We start from the raw sequence: 14,266 nt of genomic DNA on the forward strand, positions 1-14,266 counted from the left end.
GGTGGCACCGGCAGTCCAGGCTCCAGGGTAAAGCTGCCAAGGTCATGGGTGGGAATAGTGCGCGATGTGATCTTGCCCTTGGTGCCGCAACATCCAGCCGGCACCCCCGTTGGAGGCAGTAGCCGGACATCTCCCGATGTCCACAGTGTTACCGTGATTTTTGTGGTCGGTGATGCCCACGGGCACGAGTCTGAGAGAGGACGTTGTCACCACGAACGACAGACGGCATGGAGGCAGCACACAACACACAAGCCAGAAGCCGCCCCGGAAGACACCATCGTCGCAAGGAATATGGGCATTCATTTTACATGCTTGATTTTGTTTTCTAAATAGCACAATACACATTTTACTGAGTACTCCATCCGTTTTAAATTGTAGGTCGTTTTATTTTTTCTAGATTCATAGATATCATTATACATCTATACATAGATTATATCTAATATATCTAGATGTACAATAAAAATTATGCACCTAGAAATGCTAAAATGACCTACAATTTGAGACGGAAGGAGTAGAATGGATTTTTTTTCTAAGTGCGTATGGTGCGTTATGCGTTGCACAACAAATGGATTACTGGAATAGTAGTAATATTTTCAGTAGTGCAATGATGTCTAAAAACTTTCGATGTGGTAAATTAAATCCTACTCTTTCGGTGGCAAAAAATGAATCATCGTGCACCTTGCATGTACCGATTTTTCAAAAACAAAAAGGAGAAATAAAATAAATTATTATCTCGAATACATCAACAAATTTATTGTTCAAAACAAAAACCAAAAGGTTGTAGCAATTCGCTCTCCTCCGGCTACTACTTCGCTAACCCCAGCTGTCTCCCCTTGTACAATCCAGCCAATCAGGAGAGGAAACGTGGTCTTCCCATGGGTACCTCCGCCGCCGCCAGTTGGGGATTTCGGAACGCCGCCGCCGCCGCCTGTGCGAGTGAGTGCTGACTGCTGAAGAAGCGAACGGCAGCGGCAGCAAGAGACAATGGGCCGTGGCGAGCGTTTTGGGCTTCTTTCACCAACTGGTTCATTTGCGTCTGATGAAAATCGAAATCCAAACACGATGGAGGCTTCAGGCCTTCATGTCATATTTGCATATCAATGTCAGGTATATTTAATGTGTATCCGTCAAAAAATATTCAATGCGCATGTATTTTATAAAATTCTCGTGAATTCAAATACTCCCTCCATACTCATAAAACATGTCGTTTAGGACATGATTGTGCTTACCAAGGAGTGATTAATTAGGGAGTATTTTTCCCTATGTACCCCTATTAAATAGGGTTGCAGGTGCATTCCATACGAGAAAGAACCATAACTCAAATGGCTAGTGTAGGGTGTCGTGAGCCCTAAGGACTACTGGCGCTCGTTTGTTTCGTTCGTTTTTTTTGTTTGAGTTCACTGGCGCTATTTTCTTTTCACTGCACGCGTGGTCAATATGCCTGACGCTTGGAGTGCTTCGTCTATTTAAACACCTCGTACCTAGCTTCCTGCATCTACTACCTTGCCTCCTTGCTTGCTTGCTTAAACTACCGTGCTTGCTTGTTCTTAGCCATGTTCATCTACGACATGGCTTAGTTTTTTTTTCTTCTTCCACTTCTCCGTACAGCGCAATGGGTGATCCGTTCCCTGCCTTTGATCTGAATGTTCGTATAGAACAAGATGACGACGGCAACCTTCCCTTCAATCTCAACGAGCCAATATTGGAGGATCACAACAACGGTATTGTGTCCATTGTTACTCAGTTTGCTCTTTCCATTTATGATATTCATAGCAGCCACTTGCAAATGTCGTTTCCTTTCTCAGTTTGCTGTTTCAAAACGTTTTTCAACAGGAATTGATTTGAACTTGCCACTTGATGAATGCTGTTGACTTCGATTATGTACAAAACCTCTCAGGTAAGCCATGGCTATTATTTGACGTGGATTTGATTTGATCTTGTCACTTGATGCAATTAGATTTTTTTATTGGTAAGCATGGCAATTATTTTGAATGTGCCATTAGATAAACCTGCATGCCGTATCTACTACTCCGTGGCTATTGTTTTTTTAACATGCGCTTGTTTAATTTCTTTTAATAGGATAAGTCGTGGCTAACAAGTGATTATTTTTTAATAGAATATGCTGCTCCCGTTGAAGCAAACCATTAAAGAAAAGACATGACAGAAGACGTCAGAAAACAAATTTATCAATCATTGTTGGCTAGAAGCAAGAATGGAAAACTAGGCAAGAAAGATACAACAATCGTTGCTGATCAGTTTGGAGTGCACATTCGGACAGTTCAGTGCTTATGGAAGCAAGGTAAAATCCAACTTGCAAATAACATTCCGGTTGTGGTTGCTAGTCGAAAGAAGGGTAGAAGTGGTTGTAAGGCAGTCCCTCTAGATTTGGAAGGATTGCGCAATATTCCTCTCAAGCAAAGAATGACCATAGAAGATGTGTCCAGTAAACTTGGTATTAGCAAAGCTAGGATACAAAGATATTTGAAAAAAGATTTGCTTAGGCGCCACTCTAGTAGCATCAAACCATACCTCACAGATGCTAACAAGAAGACTAGGTTGAAGTGGTGTGTTAATATGATTGAGCAAGGTTTGGTTGATGATCCAAAATTTAAGGATTTGTTTGACTTTGTGTTCATTGATGAAAAATGGTTCTACCTCTCTCAAAAATCTGAAAAATATTATTTGCTGCCCGAGGAAGATGACCCACATCGCACTTGTAAGAACAAGAACTACATCCCTAGGCTCATGTTCTTGTGTGTATGTGCTCGGCCAAGGTTTAGGAATGGAGAATGTGTTTTTGATGGAAAAATAGGTTGTTTTCCACTTGTCACTTATGAACAAGCTATTAGAAGAAGTCACAATCATATTCGTGGAGAAGAAGTAATCAAGCCAATTACATCAATCACAAGGGATGCGATTAGAGATTTCATGGTAAATAGAGTGTTCCCTGCAATTCGAGCCAAGTGGCCAAGAGAAGATGTGAACAAGCCAATTTTCATACAACAAGATAATGCACCTTCTCATTTAAAAGTGGATGATCCTATTTTTTGTGAGGCTGCTAAGCAAGATGGTTTTGACATTCGGCTAATTTGTCAACCACCCAATTCTCCGGATTTTAACATTCTAGATTTGGGGTTTTTAGAGCTATTCAATACAAGAAGGATGCAAAAACAATTAAAGATCTTGTTCCAGCCGTGCAACAGGTAAATGATCAATTGTTTCTTACAACAAGATAATGCACTTGTTTCATTGTTTCTTCAATAACTAATTCATTGATTTCTTCATCATATTTTTTAGGCATTCTTAGAGTACTCTCCATGGAAAGCAAACAGGATTTTTGTAACACTACAAAGTGTTTTGAAAGAAGCCATGAAGCTCCAAGGATGCAACAAGTTGAAAAATTCCTCACATGCAAAAACAAAAACTTGAGAGAGAAGATAGGCTGCCATTGCGAATCTCCTGTGAACCTTCCTTGCTAGCTGAAGCCATTAGTAGTCTCCCTGCAAATTAGAAGATGGAAATTAGCTTATGCAAATTAGAAGATGCAAGTTACGGATCCTACAATGTATCTCAGGTTAAATGCATGTACCTTACTGAACTTGCTTTGCTTCATCTTCTTTGTTGGCCTGGGGACTAATCTTTGTTTGCTTCATCTTCTCATCGTGCTCCTCCAACTTCTTTACAACTTCCTCGGGCAGAATGATGGTGTTACCATGCATTTCAAATTTTTCCACATCAGGAATGAAGAACTCACAATCAAACTTGTCCACGCCATAGAGGAACCTTGCTGGCACATCGTAGTCTTCATGCAAAAGGCCACAACGGGCACACCTGCAAGCGTTGCGGCGAGCTTGGAAGCAGGCTTCTCCGAAGACGCCGCCAACGTGGAACGTGCCGCAGCGAGGACACTGTACCTCCTCGACGGAGTCTGGCACCTCCTCGACGGAGTCCAGCGGCTCCACGTTGTCTAGCGCGACGGAGTCCAGATCAGGCGCAATGGAGTCCGGCAACTCCTGCGGCGTCATCTCGATGTTGTCCAGCGCGACGGAGTCCGGCAACTCCTGCGGCGTCATCTCGATGTTGTCCAGCGCGACGGAGTCCGGCAACTCCTGCGGCGTCATCTCAACGTTGTCCAGCTGCAATTCGAGCGAGCGTGGACGCGAGCGATCCACGCCGCGAGCGTGCGGCGAGCTCACCGCGCAGCGAGCGTACGGCGAGCATGCAGGTGAGCATGCGGCGACCATGCGGCGAGAGTGCGGCGACCGTGCAAGCGAGCGATCCATCCGTGGCGGCGAGGAACGGCGGCGACGTTGTACTGCGATGATGAAGGGAGTGCCACACTGTCGTGCAGCAAGAATGGCAGTGCGACGCAATAATGGGTTGCGAGTGAATGGTCGACGAAGGAAACGAAGCGGCAAACGCGATTAATGCTTGGCGGCGCGCGTGATTAGCGAAGGAAGGAAGCCGAGAGGATTCCAAGGGCAAACGCGACCACGTACGGGGTCACGCGGCCACAACGACATGTTTCACGAAAACGCAGTAGAGGCCCACGACGACATGTTTTATGAATACGGAGGGAGTATATTGTATTATACAGTTCAAACATGTTGATTCAACACACGTAAAATTTGCAAATAAAAAAATTGTTAAGGATGCAAAAAATTGAAATTTGAGTTTTTTTTTGAGCTATCGAGTTCATCAAGTGGTAAAGAAAAAGCATAGGCCAGGTTTGTTGTGTGATTGTACATTATTGAAAAAAATGTGCAATTCCACTAGTTTAGCCTAGATTTAGAATTTGGAGGACGAACTCTACATAATCGTCTTACATTCTTACCCAACCCAAACAGATTCCAAATGTAAAATCACTTTATTCGGTCAAAAAATGTAAAATCACTTTAGCCTTCTAAAGTCTTTCGTATAGAAAATTATCCGTCACAACTTAGAATGAAGTTTTTTCTGTTTCAGCGTCCATTTTTCATCTTTGTTTGCACCTTGTGTTTCATACGACAATAGGAACAAGACCTAATTCCCAAATACTATGTCTTTTAAGAAAATACAAACATGTTGTAGGCATGTATCTCCAAGTAAGTTACATATATGCTCCTAAAATATTGACATCATTGGAGGACGCACATTAAAAAAAAACTATGCAAGCTAGCAGTTGAGAACTCACAGAGCACTACCTGAACGCAGAGAGCACTAAAGAACGTCATTTTTCGCCAGATGGTACAAAATACACAGAAGATAGAAATCAATGGATATAGGACACGTTTTGATAAATTGTGACAGCAGATTCAACGTCAGAAAAAAAAATTTCTTTCAAAAAATTTATGCACCTAGAAATGCTAAAATGACCTACAATTTGGGATGGAAGGAGTAGAATGGATATTTTTTTCTAAGTGCGTATGGTGCATTATGCGTTGCACAACAAAGGGATTACTGGAATAGTAGTAATATTTTCAGTAGTGCAATGATGTCTAAAAACTTTCGATGTGGTAAATTAAATCCTACTCTTTGGGTGGCAAAAATTGAATCTTCGTGTACCTTGCATGTACCGATTTTTCAAAAACAAAAAGGAGAAATAAAATACATTATTATCTCGAATACATCAACAAATTTACTGTTCAGAACAAAAACCAAAATGTTGTAGCAATTTGCTCTCCTCCGGCTACTACTTCGCTAACCCCAGCTGTCTCCCCTTGTACAATCCAACCATACTACAAGATTTCCCCATGTCCACCACCTCCATGCACTTGCGCGTCTTTGGGTCATACACCCTCACCGCGGCATTTGGAACTCCCACCCAGAAGGCGATCCGGCCGTCATCGAGCACCATCAACGGCTGCGCAAAGATCTCTTTGCGGTGGTGCGTGATCGGTATCAATGACGCCGGTTGGTCCTTCTTGGGCTCTTCCCATCCGTGCAGAATCGATCCCAGGTGGAGGGACTGTATCCTCAACCACGTCCCCTTCTCCAGGTCCGTCAGCACCCACATGTCGATGCAGCAAGAGAGGTAGTCATGGTGCACGAAGACGAGGCAGCCGTTGAGCTCGACCAGGCTCAGGTTGGAGCGGCAGCAGTTGCGGCTCTCGGAGGGGAGCGGGCCTTGGAGGAGGCTCGGCCTCCACTCCTCCTTCGCCAGGTCGAACGAGGCGATGCCGTCGAAGTCGCTGCTGAAGGCCGTGCAAGGGGTCGTCAAGAAGTGGGCGAACCCTTGGGTGACCGCCCGGTGCCGGGAGACCGTCGTGTTGAGGAGCACCGGAGGGCTCGGTGCCGACCTCCAGCGGCTGCCGAGGCTGAGGATCTCGCATGATTGGTAAGGTTGTTGACCATGGCCGCCGGCGGTGTCGATGCGGAGAACTTTGTATCCTCCGGTCGCGGGGACCTGCCCAAACACGTACGCCGGCCGCGAGTTCGGGCCACCGTTCGTCGGCGTGCCTGTGGGGATGTCGGTCACGGCGCCGGTGGCCGGGTTGAGCACGCCGATGGACGCGGCGGTGCTGCTGGTTGGCGCGAGGAAGATCAGGCCACCGGTGGTCGCGATGTTGCCGGTAGTCCTCTGCTTGTCCACTTGGGTGACGATGGCGCCGGAGGCCACGTCCACGAGCTTGACGTCCACGCGGGAGGTGTCGGCGCGGTTGTAGACGGCGGTGACGAGGAGAGAGTCCCCCTTGGAGCGTCCGGCGGCGTCCGCGGCAGCGGCTAGGTGCGGTGCTGGCGCCATCGCGATTGCCGGCCGAGTGGAGAGAGAGGTCGGCGCACCGGGACAAGAACTCGAGCGCTGGCAATACCTTGGATGACTAGGTGTTTAAATTGCGTGCGGTTTCGATTGGTTTTAAGGACGGGGTGCGTGGCTGGAGTGAGACTCGGAGTCGGCTGTTTTGTTACTTTGTCCGAATCGGCGCCTGACTTCATCGGACAACAGCCGGTAACTGACTGGGTGTGTTGATCCAGACTCGGAGTCTTCGGGAGTCTTGCTTATTTCGTCCACGTACTCGAGGGGCTGCTATATATATAATTTGTGGAAGCTAATTAAACTTAATAGCTTTAAAGCCACTAGACCCAATTAAAAGGTCAAATCAACATTTCAACATCCCAGATTCAATATTTTTTAAAAGTTAAACCAACATCTAAGAATACTAGATTCAACATTTTCGAAAATAAAGATCAACATTTTATAAAAAATACTACAATCAACATTTTTCACCTCCTATTTCAACATTTGGACGAACTGAGTTCAACATTTTTTGGCACAAGGATCAACATTTTAAAAAAATAAATTATTCTTCTCCAACTCTCCGGTGGAGGTGTCGTGTGGAGATGGTGGCGTGGTGGCAGCGGGGGCCGTGGCGCGGTGGCGCACACACGGTGCTGGCGAACACGGTCGGGGCCGCGGCTGGTGGCGCGACGGGCATGGAGGCCGCGTGAGGTGCAGCGGAGGCCGGCGTGGCGGTGGTGCTGCACACATCTCAAACATTTGAAGCCTACTAAAAAAAAATCTACCGGAAGCTATATACAGGAATCCAGCGTTGGATGGCCAAAAATTACATGGGCCAGAACGGTCTAGCCCAGAATTTTCTTACTAGCATGACAAATGGGTCCGGAGCCCAAGAGTGTTTGTTCCAACTTGTTTGCCTGTGAATTTGGTGATGGGCCACAGCCCACGATCCATATAATGAGCATGAACTAATATTCTGTGCTTCAGTCACCGCCACCATTCTTCTTTTCTATTTGCAGTTTTGCACCACCCGCTCCCTACTGACAAAAAACCCTCATTCAATCATTCTTTGATACGAGCATGAAGCAATATTCTGTGGCTCTACGCGTTGGATTAATGCCCCTACAAAGTTTCTAAGGCAGACTATGATGTTCTAAGCTTTTATAATAGTAGTAGATTATCTACTAATTAGGACAAGGTTTTTATGATGGCTTTTATGTCAAATTGGAAAAAAATAATTTTCATGGATGGTCAACTATGCATTTTACATGATTGTGAGGATTCTTGTGTAGACCTACTGTTGCCATTAACACCCTAACACCCTCGAGACACGAGCCCAACCGGATCGATGGAGTTGCGGAATTGTGGTCTAGACACAACTATAGGACAGGGCCATCCATGAAGGGCCTAAAAGGTGACAAGGTCATTGACACCCAGACCTCTTCTTCCCGGCTGTCTTTAGCACATTGATCCACCCTGACCTCGTATGTTTCACCCACAAGATGGTATTTTATCATACGATGTCACCTAGTGCGCCAGCCACTAGACATCAATGGGTCCTAGACTCCTAGTAGTAGGGTATCTACCATCAGTGTTCTATATATCGGCCGCGTCCCTATTGGCAACACCCACCGCTATAGCCAGTGAGCCTCGGCAACATGTACCGTTGTGGACCCATTTCAGTTCTTCACACCCACCAAGATCTTTCGCCCAAGTGGCTTGCTGCGTCAACATAAAACCTTCACCGTATCACCGTGGCCCGGTGCTCGTATTCACCTACAAGATTTTCGCCTATCTTAACTACAATGTCTAGCAAGAGCACCTCTTGATCCTCGAGGTCCTTTTCAACAGCCACCGCCACCTCGAGTACCGTGGCTATGACTCCTCCGGGTTAGTGCTTGACATGGCGTATGCTTACCCTTGGATGCCATCACTTGTGTTCTGTTAGGAGGGCAAGAACCTCGTGCGATTCGTCTACTCCGATTAGTTCCCTTCTGATTCTTGTCATTTCTCGTTTCAACCTTTGGTTCTTGCTGGCCCAAAGCTAGGGTATTTTGATGTCTTGTTTTGTTTACTAGGGCTAGAGTTATTTGTTTCTATCGATAACGTTTGATTTTCACAAGCGTCCACATGTCGGCGCACATAGGACTAACCAAATAAATAGTTCTCTTTAATAAAAGGTAGAGATTGAATTCAACATCCTAGTGGCGATTGGATGGTCATCCGTTGGTTCGCAAACTTTCTTCTACCTCCCGCCGCACCCTCTCTCCCTCTCTAGCTTTCTCCTATGGCAACTTGACTCACTCCCTCCCACCATTATTCGCTATCTCCGTCTCCCGGCATTCCTCTAAGCCATGGGACTCCCGTACCTTAAAATACCTTAAAAAAACCTAACGAAGCTAAGACCTAACCCTTTTGGCAAGAATAATGCAAGATACACGATTACCAGTGGAGGTAAGAAAGCACGAGGATACCATTTCTGCACTGCAGGTGCAGGGACTACTGGCCTCGCGTTAGGCCTATTCCCCATTTCCTTTTCTTCTCTTTCTCGAGGAAAACGCGCCTGGCTGGCGACATAAGTAGCTCGTGACGTGCGGCAGTCCTCTTCAGCGGCGCCGGTGTCCCCAGATCCCAACACCATCTGCATCGATCTCACCAGACGCCACCACCACTTCTTCCCCCCGGCGGAGCAGCTCCTCGCGCCGGCCGATCGAAATCCTTTCCTGCCGCCGCCGTCCTCCGATCCGTCGAGCCCGCGAGTCCATCGATCTAGAATTCGAGATCCTCAGGTAAGCGCTTGGCGCCCGCACGGTCGCACCTTATCTACTCCTTGTCCTTGATGTAAGGTTTAGGTCCGTAAGTTCATCTCCTTCTTTTCGTTGTCGCAGCTGACTCCGGAAGGCAGCAGCAGCGACGATGGATCCCGGTTCTTGATTCCACGGGACTGCAGTTTCTCACGCCGACCAAAATCGTCTCCAGCCGTCCGCGTACTTCGGCTTGCATATCCATCGACATATCCTGCAGGTAAGCGATTAGCACTGGCGCCGCCTTGTCTACTCTCTGAGATTAGGCCGGCCGGCAAGTTGAGCTCTTCCGTTGCATGGCTAGCTGCAGATCGAGCTCAGCGGCGCTGCGGCGATCGATCCGGGGACCCGATCGAGATTCCAGGCCTCCATGGTACTTGTCTGGTAAGCTCTGCTCAGTGTGTGAGTGGCTGAGTGCACAGATGACATATCCCTATTTCTGCTCGCTGCATGCCATGATTCCGCTGAAACTGGATGGGTGGATGGTCGGAAAGATGCCCTGGGACAAATGCAAAACCATTCTTATTTTTTTTCCCCCACGACTCGTATACCCAAGTTTCATTTTTAACGTAGCAACGAAATTCAAGACAGTTGTCACCCAAACCCATCAGGGTTCCGTTTTCACTGTCAACTAGAACTATACGTAAATTTGGGGTTCGGAACAGTCGTGCATATGGACTGGCCCTCTTCCCGATTCTGTAAATGTGCAAGTGATCCGCGATTTAACGGAATCTGGTGATGGTAATGAAAGGCCGTAGAGCCACCCAAGCTTTAAAAAAAAAAGAACTACGTAACCGCCTTATAGCAACTGAGAACTTCAGCCAGCTAAGCACCATCCCTGGGCATGTGCAAGTTGAGCGCCTGCACGGAGCCCCCAAATTTAGAGGGTCGTTAATTTTCATTCACTTGTAAACTGTTCGGGTCATTAACTCAGCAGAAAGTACCCTCACAAGTTAAAAATCAAGAGGAATGCAACTTATGAAACTTAAGTGATTGATTGTGTTACCATAATTTTAAGGTACCTTCATTTTTGCTTCAACAGTGCAACAGAGCCTCTTTGAGACCTTTGGTAGTTGGCGTCAAGTTTCACACCAAAGCATATACTACTATAAACATATTGCATGTGGAGTTTATGTATTCAGGAGACCCTTTTTGCACAAAATTTGTCCAGTAGATCTTATATATCATGAAGAAGCTGCAAAAGATACTTCTCATATAAAATTGTGCAGTACAGTCTTGATACAGATATTAGGTAAACATATAGCCTCCATTTTCAAGGGAAAAAAGATCTTATATATATCATGCAGAAGTTTGTAAGCCTGCCCAATAGGATATAAAGGGCCAAGCCAGACAAACGATTTCAGTTTGTGATCTTACAAGTTTTTCTTTTCGAAGCAAATGTTATTTCTACTTTACCACGGCACCCAAAAAATAGCCGCTATAAACCAACCATATAAAATTATTTCTCATTTGGTATTATCCCCTGGATCCATTGCCAGTATTGCTCAAATGAGCTAATTGCAAAATGTTTCACATGTTGTTGCAGATCTGCTGTCAGTGGCCTTGGCTACAAGATAATGGAGCGGTCTCCGCTCCGGCACTCTAGGCATGATGCATATGCAGACATCCTGCCACCCTTGCCCATGGACAATGTGAATGAGATCCTGTTGCGCCTCCCGGCCAAGGATCTGTGCCGCCTCCGTGCCGTGTCCCGTTCGTGGTGGTCTTTCCTGTCCAAACCACAATTTATGGCTGACCACGCGGCCCGCCACCCTGGGCCACTCATCGTTGCCGGCTACAACACATATCATCGGGAAGATCGCATCCTTTACGACATTTGTGACCTCTCTGGTCGCGTTGTCAAGCGGGTTCATGCGACAGGGGAGGAATGGGTGCTGTACGGGCAGCCTGACCTCCTCTGCGTTGTGGATTGGACCAACATGAGCGTCAAATTGCTCAATCCAGCCACTGGAGTTGCATATGTGTTGCCAAAAGAATTTGCTGAAGAACATGCAGCATATCATCAGTACCTATACAAGTACTCTTTCACTGCTACATTTGGGCAGGTTGCCTCAACGGGGGTGTACAAGGTGATTCGTGTCATTTTCGTCCTTGATGGTGGACACTTTGAGCAGCTGTACGAGGTTTTCACCCTTGATGGCAACATCCATGCTCGGTGGAGGGCAAAGCAAGCCCCACCATACCAAGTTGAAATGGACCATTGGGATAATGTGGTCATCAATGGGATTGTCTACTTCTTCTTGTCATATAATGTGGACGAAGATAAGCGCCGTATAGGCTCATTCAACCTTGAGACAGAAGAGTGGAGTCCGAGTATCCCTGGACCCCTAAGCAGCATTATGGATGCTGCTGTTGATCATATAGACTGCTCGTTCCAATTAACAATAGGTGCACTGAGTGGAAGCTTAGTTATTGCTTGTCACCCAGCTACTAGCACACATTCCTCTATGGACCTATGGTTCTTGGTTGACTTTGAGAAGGGTCTATGGGTCAAACAATATAGCATAGAATTGAGTTTCAGACATCCTGCATATGCGATTCACCCCTTCTTGGTGTTGAATGATGGGAGGATAGTGTTTGTCATTGACACAATAAACAGCGGAGGACTTTTGAGTATTTATAATCCTGAGACCAAAACTTCTGAAGATGTGATGGAGATGGGGTATGGTGTTGCCGTTGGTTTGTACACAGGAAGCGCACTGAGCCTGGCAAACAAAGTGCCAGTTAGTGAGGTTAGTATTTTATTTTCGATATTTAGTATACCATGTTTATGTATCACTGGGATAACTTGGTCCCTTTCTATGTCTTTTTTTATAGAACACAACTGGATTTGCTGATGGACCATGAAACATAAGGTATGTGCTTATGCCTCATTCTGTACTTAAACAGATAAACATCACCCAGTTGTGTCTGAGTATACTTTTTATCTACTTGTGGTTTGTAAATGTCACTGCAAGAATACTGATCTACCCTTGCTGCTTGTATTTTTGGATATGGTGATGTCATTGAAATAACTAGTAATGACTGATCTTTTAATTACGTAGGAGAATATGTTTTTCTTCCAGCTAATATGGTTTTCTGTATGTCCATTTGTATCTAGAGATAAATTTCATCCATTGTCTCCTGATCTATTTAGAATCTATAATTAGTTGGTAAAAGCATTATATGCATGCATCTGGAATCAGTTTCTCCCTTGTAATCTTCATTTATTATGTATATGTGTATGGATGTCTTGTTATTGGTATTGATGCACGTCTGGACCAGACTTGCCTTTTACTGTAAAGTAGACCATGCTATTTCTGCATTAATTCTGTCCAATTATTCTTTCTTTAGAATCGTTTTGTTCTCACAGAAATGACTTCTGGGATCATGATTTGTTTTACTGTGTAACATATAAAATATTTTGGACTACATGGTATTCATGATTATAGTCATAAAAAGATTATATGTTCTTTGTGCACATAGAAAATTCTAATTAGATGGCAAAAATGACTCTGTTAATTTAAGTTGCATTCAGCAGAAGTGAATTAGTATGCATGCTTGATGGAAATTGTTGCCATTATATTTGTCCATGCATTCAGTTTAATCAAGTTAAGTTTCCCAGCTAATATGCAGCAGCACCAAACTGCACATTAACTAAATGTTTCCCTTATATATTGTGGTGGCGTTGATCTTCAGCCAGACTTTCATATTTGTAATTTCCATGTTTCTTTTGGGCTCCTGATTCAACATTTTATTTGTATGCTTCTTTTTGTGCTCCTGATTCTACATTTTGTTTGTTTTGTACCCATTAACTTCCTATTGTTTTGATTTAACAGTTAATTGATGCTATAGAAGATTTTTTATGACCTGTCATTTAATTATTTCTTTACAAGACATAATGATATATCATTTTCATATATGTGAATCCAACATTTTGCTTGCAACTCGTCTTCCTAGAGAATGCATCTATCATGTTCATTAGAAACTGCACTTTATGTGCAGGGAAATTGGAGGATGAAGAAAGAAGATTGGAAGCATAAGGCAATGAAGAAGAAAGAAAAAGGTGGGAGTTTCCTCTTAAGAGTGACCAATATATCCTTTTATAGTGGTTGACTGCTATGTAATAATTGCTTTGGATCTTACTTGCGGTGAATGGTTCTGTTATCTTTATTCACTGTGAAACAACTTGTTGAATAACATTTACTGTGTACCTTTCATGGTTGTATCAGTAGCAGCCCAATAATGTTTTATCATCGGGAAGTCTTTTTATTTTTCTTCTTTACTTTTTTCCTATTCAAGTACAACAATAACAATGTGAAATCTTGGAACAATCATCCTTCATTTTTGGAGCATATTTCTTTCTAGTTAATATTAAACATTGTTTTTGGAACAATTCTCCTACATTCTTGCATTATTTTTCTTCTTCTTTTAGAATAAACTTCAGTTTATGTGAATCTCTCAATTTTAGAGCTGGCACATTCACAACTTGTCACGGATATCCACATCGCCCGATAACCCGTTAGCAGTTGATCATGTCTCTGTCCACCTCGTCACCGACCCAAAAGCTTCGCCCCCCCCCCCCCCCCCCCCAATCCCTGCCAAGCTCTCCCTGCCTGCTGCAGCGTCCGCTTCCTTGCCCTGTTGCCTTTGCTAGCGCACGGACAGCAGGCTACTGCAGTTTGGCCTGTCATATAGAGCGCGCTGTAGAAGCTGCAGGGCAGCAGGGGATTAGATTTGAGGA

General features: G+C 44.9%; 2 protein-coding genes across 2 annotated transcripts; one reads left to right on the forward strand and one right to left on the reverse strand.

The window, feature by feature from the left end:
* Positions 1-5,486: 5,486 nt before the first annotated feature.
* Positions 5,487-6,729, reverse strand: LOC117846449 (uncharacterized). The gene has a single exon (XM_034727610.2). It carries the CDS (start codon positions 6,722-6,724, stop codon positions 5,672-5,674), a length of 1,053 nt encoding a protein of 350 aa, XP_034583501.1. The 5' UTR covers positions 6,725-6,729; the 3' UTR covers positions 5,487-5,671.
* Positions 6,730-11,099: 4,370 nt separating this feature from the next.
* Positions 11,100-12,390, forward strand: LOC117842701 (F-box/LRR-repeat protein At2g43260-like). The gene is made up of 2 exons (XM_072291774.1): positions 11,100-12,275; positions 12,361-12,390. Exons 1-2 carry the CDS (start codon positions 11,100-11,102, stop codon positions 12,388-12,390), a joined length of 1,206 nt encoding a protein of 401 aa, XP_072147875.1.
* Positions 12,391-14,266: the final 1,876 nt, after the last annotated feature.

The sequence above is a fragment of the Setaria viridis genome, chromosome 2 (genome assembly GCF_005286985.2).
Source record: "Setaria viridis chromosome 2, Setaria_viridis_v4.0, whole genome shotgun sequence".
Classification (NCBI taxonomy): domain Eukaryota; kingdom Viridiplantae; phylum Streptophyta; class Magnoliopsida; order Poales; family Poaceae; genus Setaria; species Setaria viridis.

Excerpts from the sequence above, each read along its gene's own strand:
- LOC117846449 (XM_034727610.2), bottom strand. The coding sequence starts at position 6,724 with ATGGCGCCAGCACCGCACCTAGCCGCTGCCGCGGACGCCGCCGGACGC.
- LOC117842701 (XM_072291774.1), top strand. The coding sequence starts at position 11,100 with ATGGAGCGGTCTCCGCTCCGGCACTCTAGGCATGATGCATATGCAGAC. Across the intron at positions 12,276-12,360 it reads ACAAAGTGCCAGTTAGTGAG|AACACAACTGGATTTGCTGA; the intron begins GTTAGTATTTTA and ends CTTTTTTTATAG.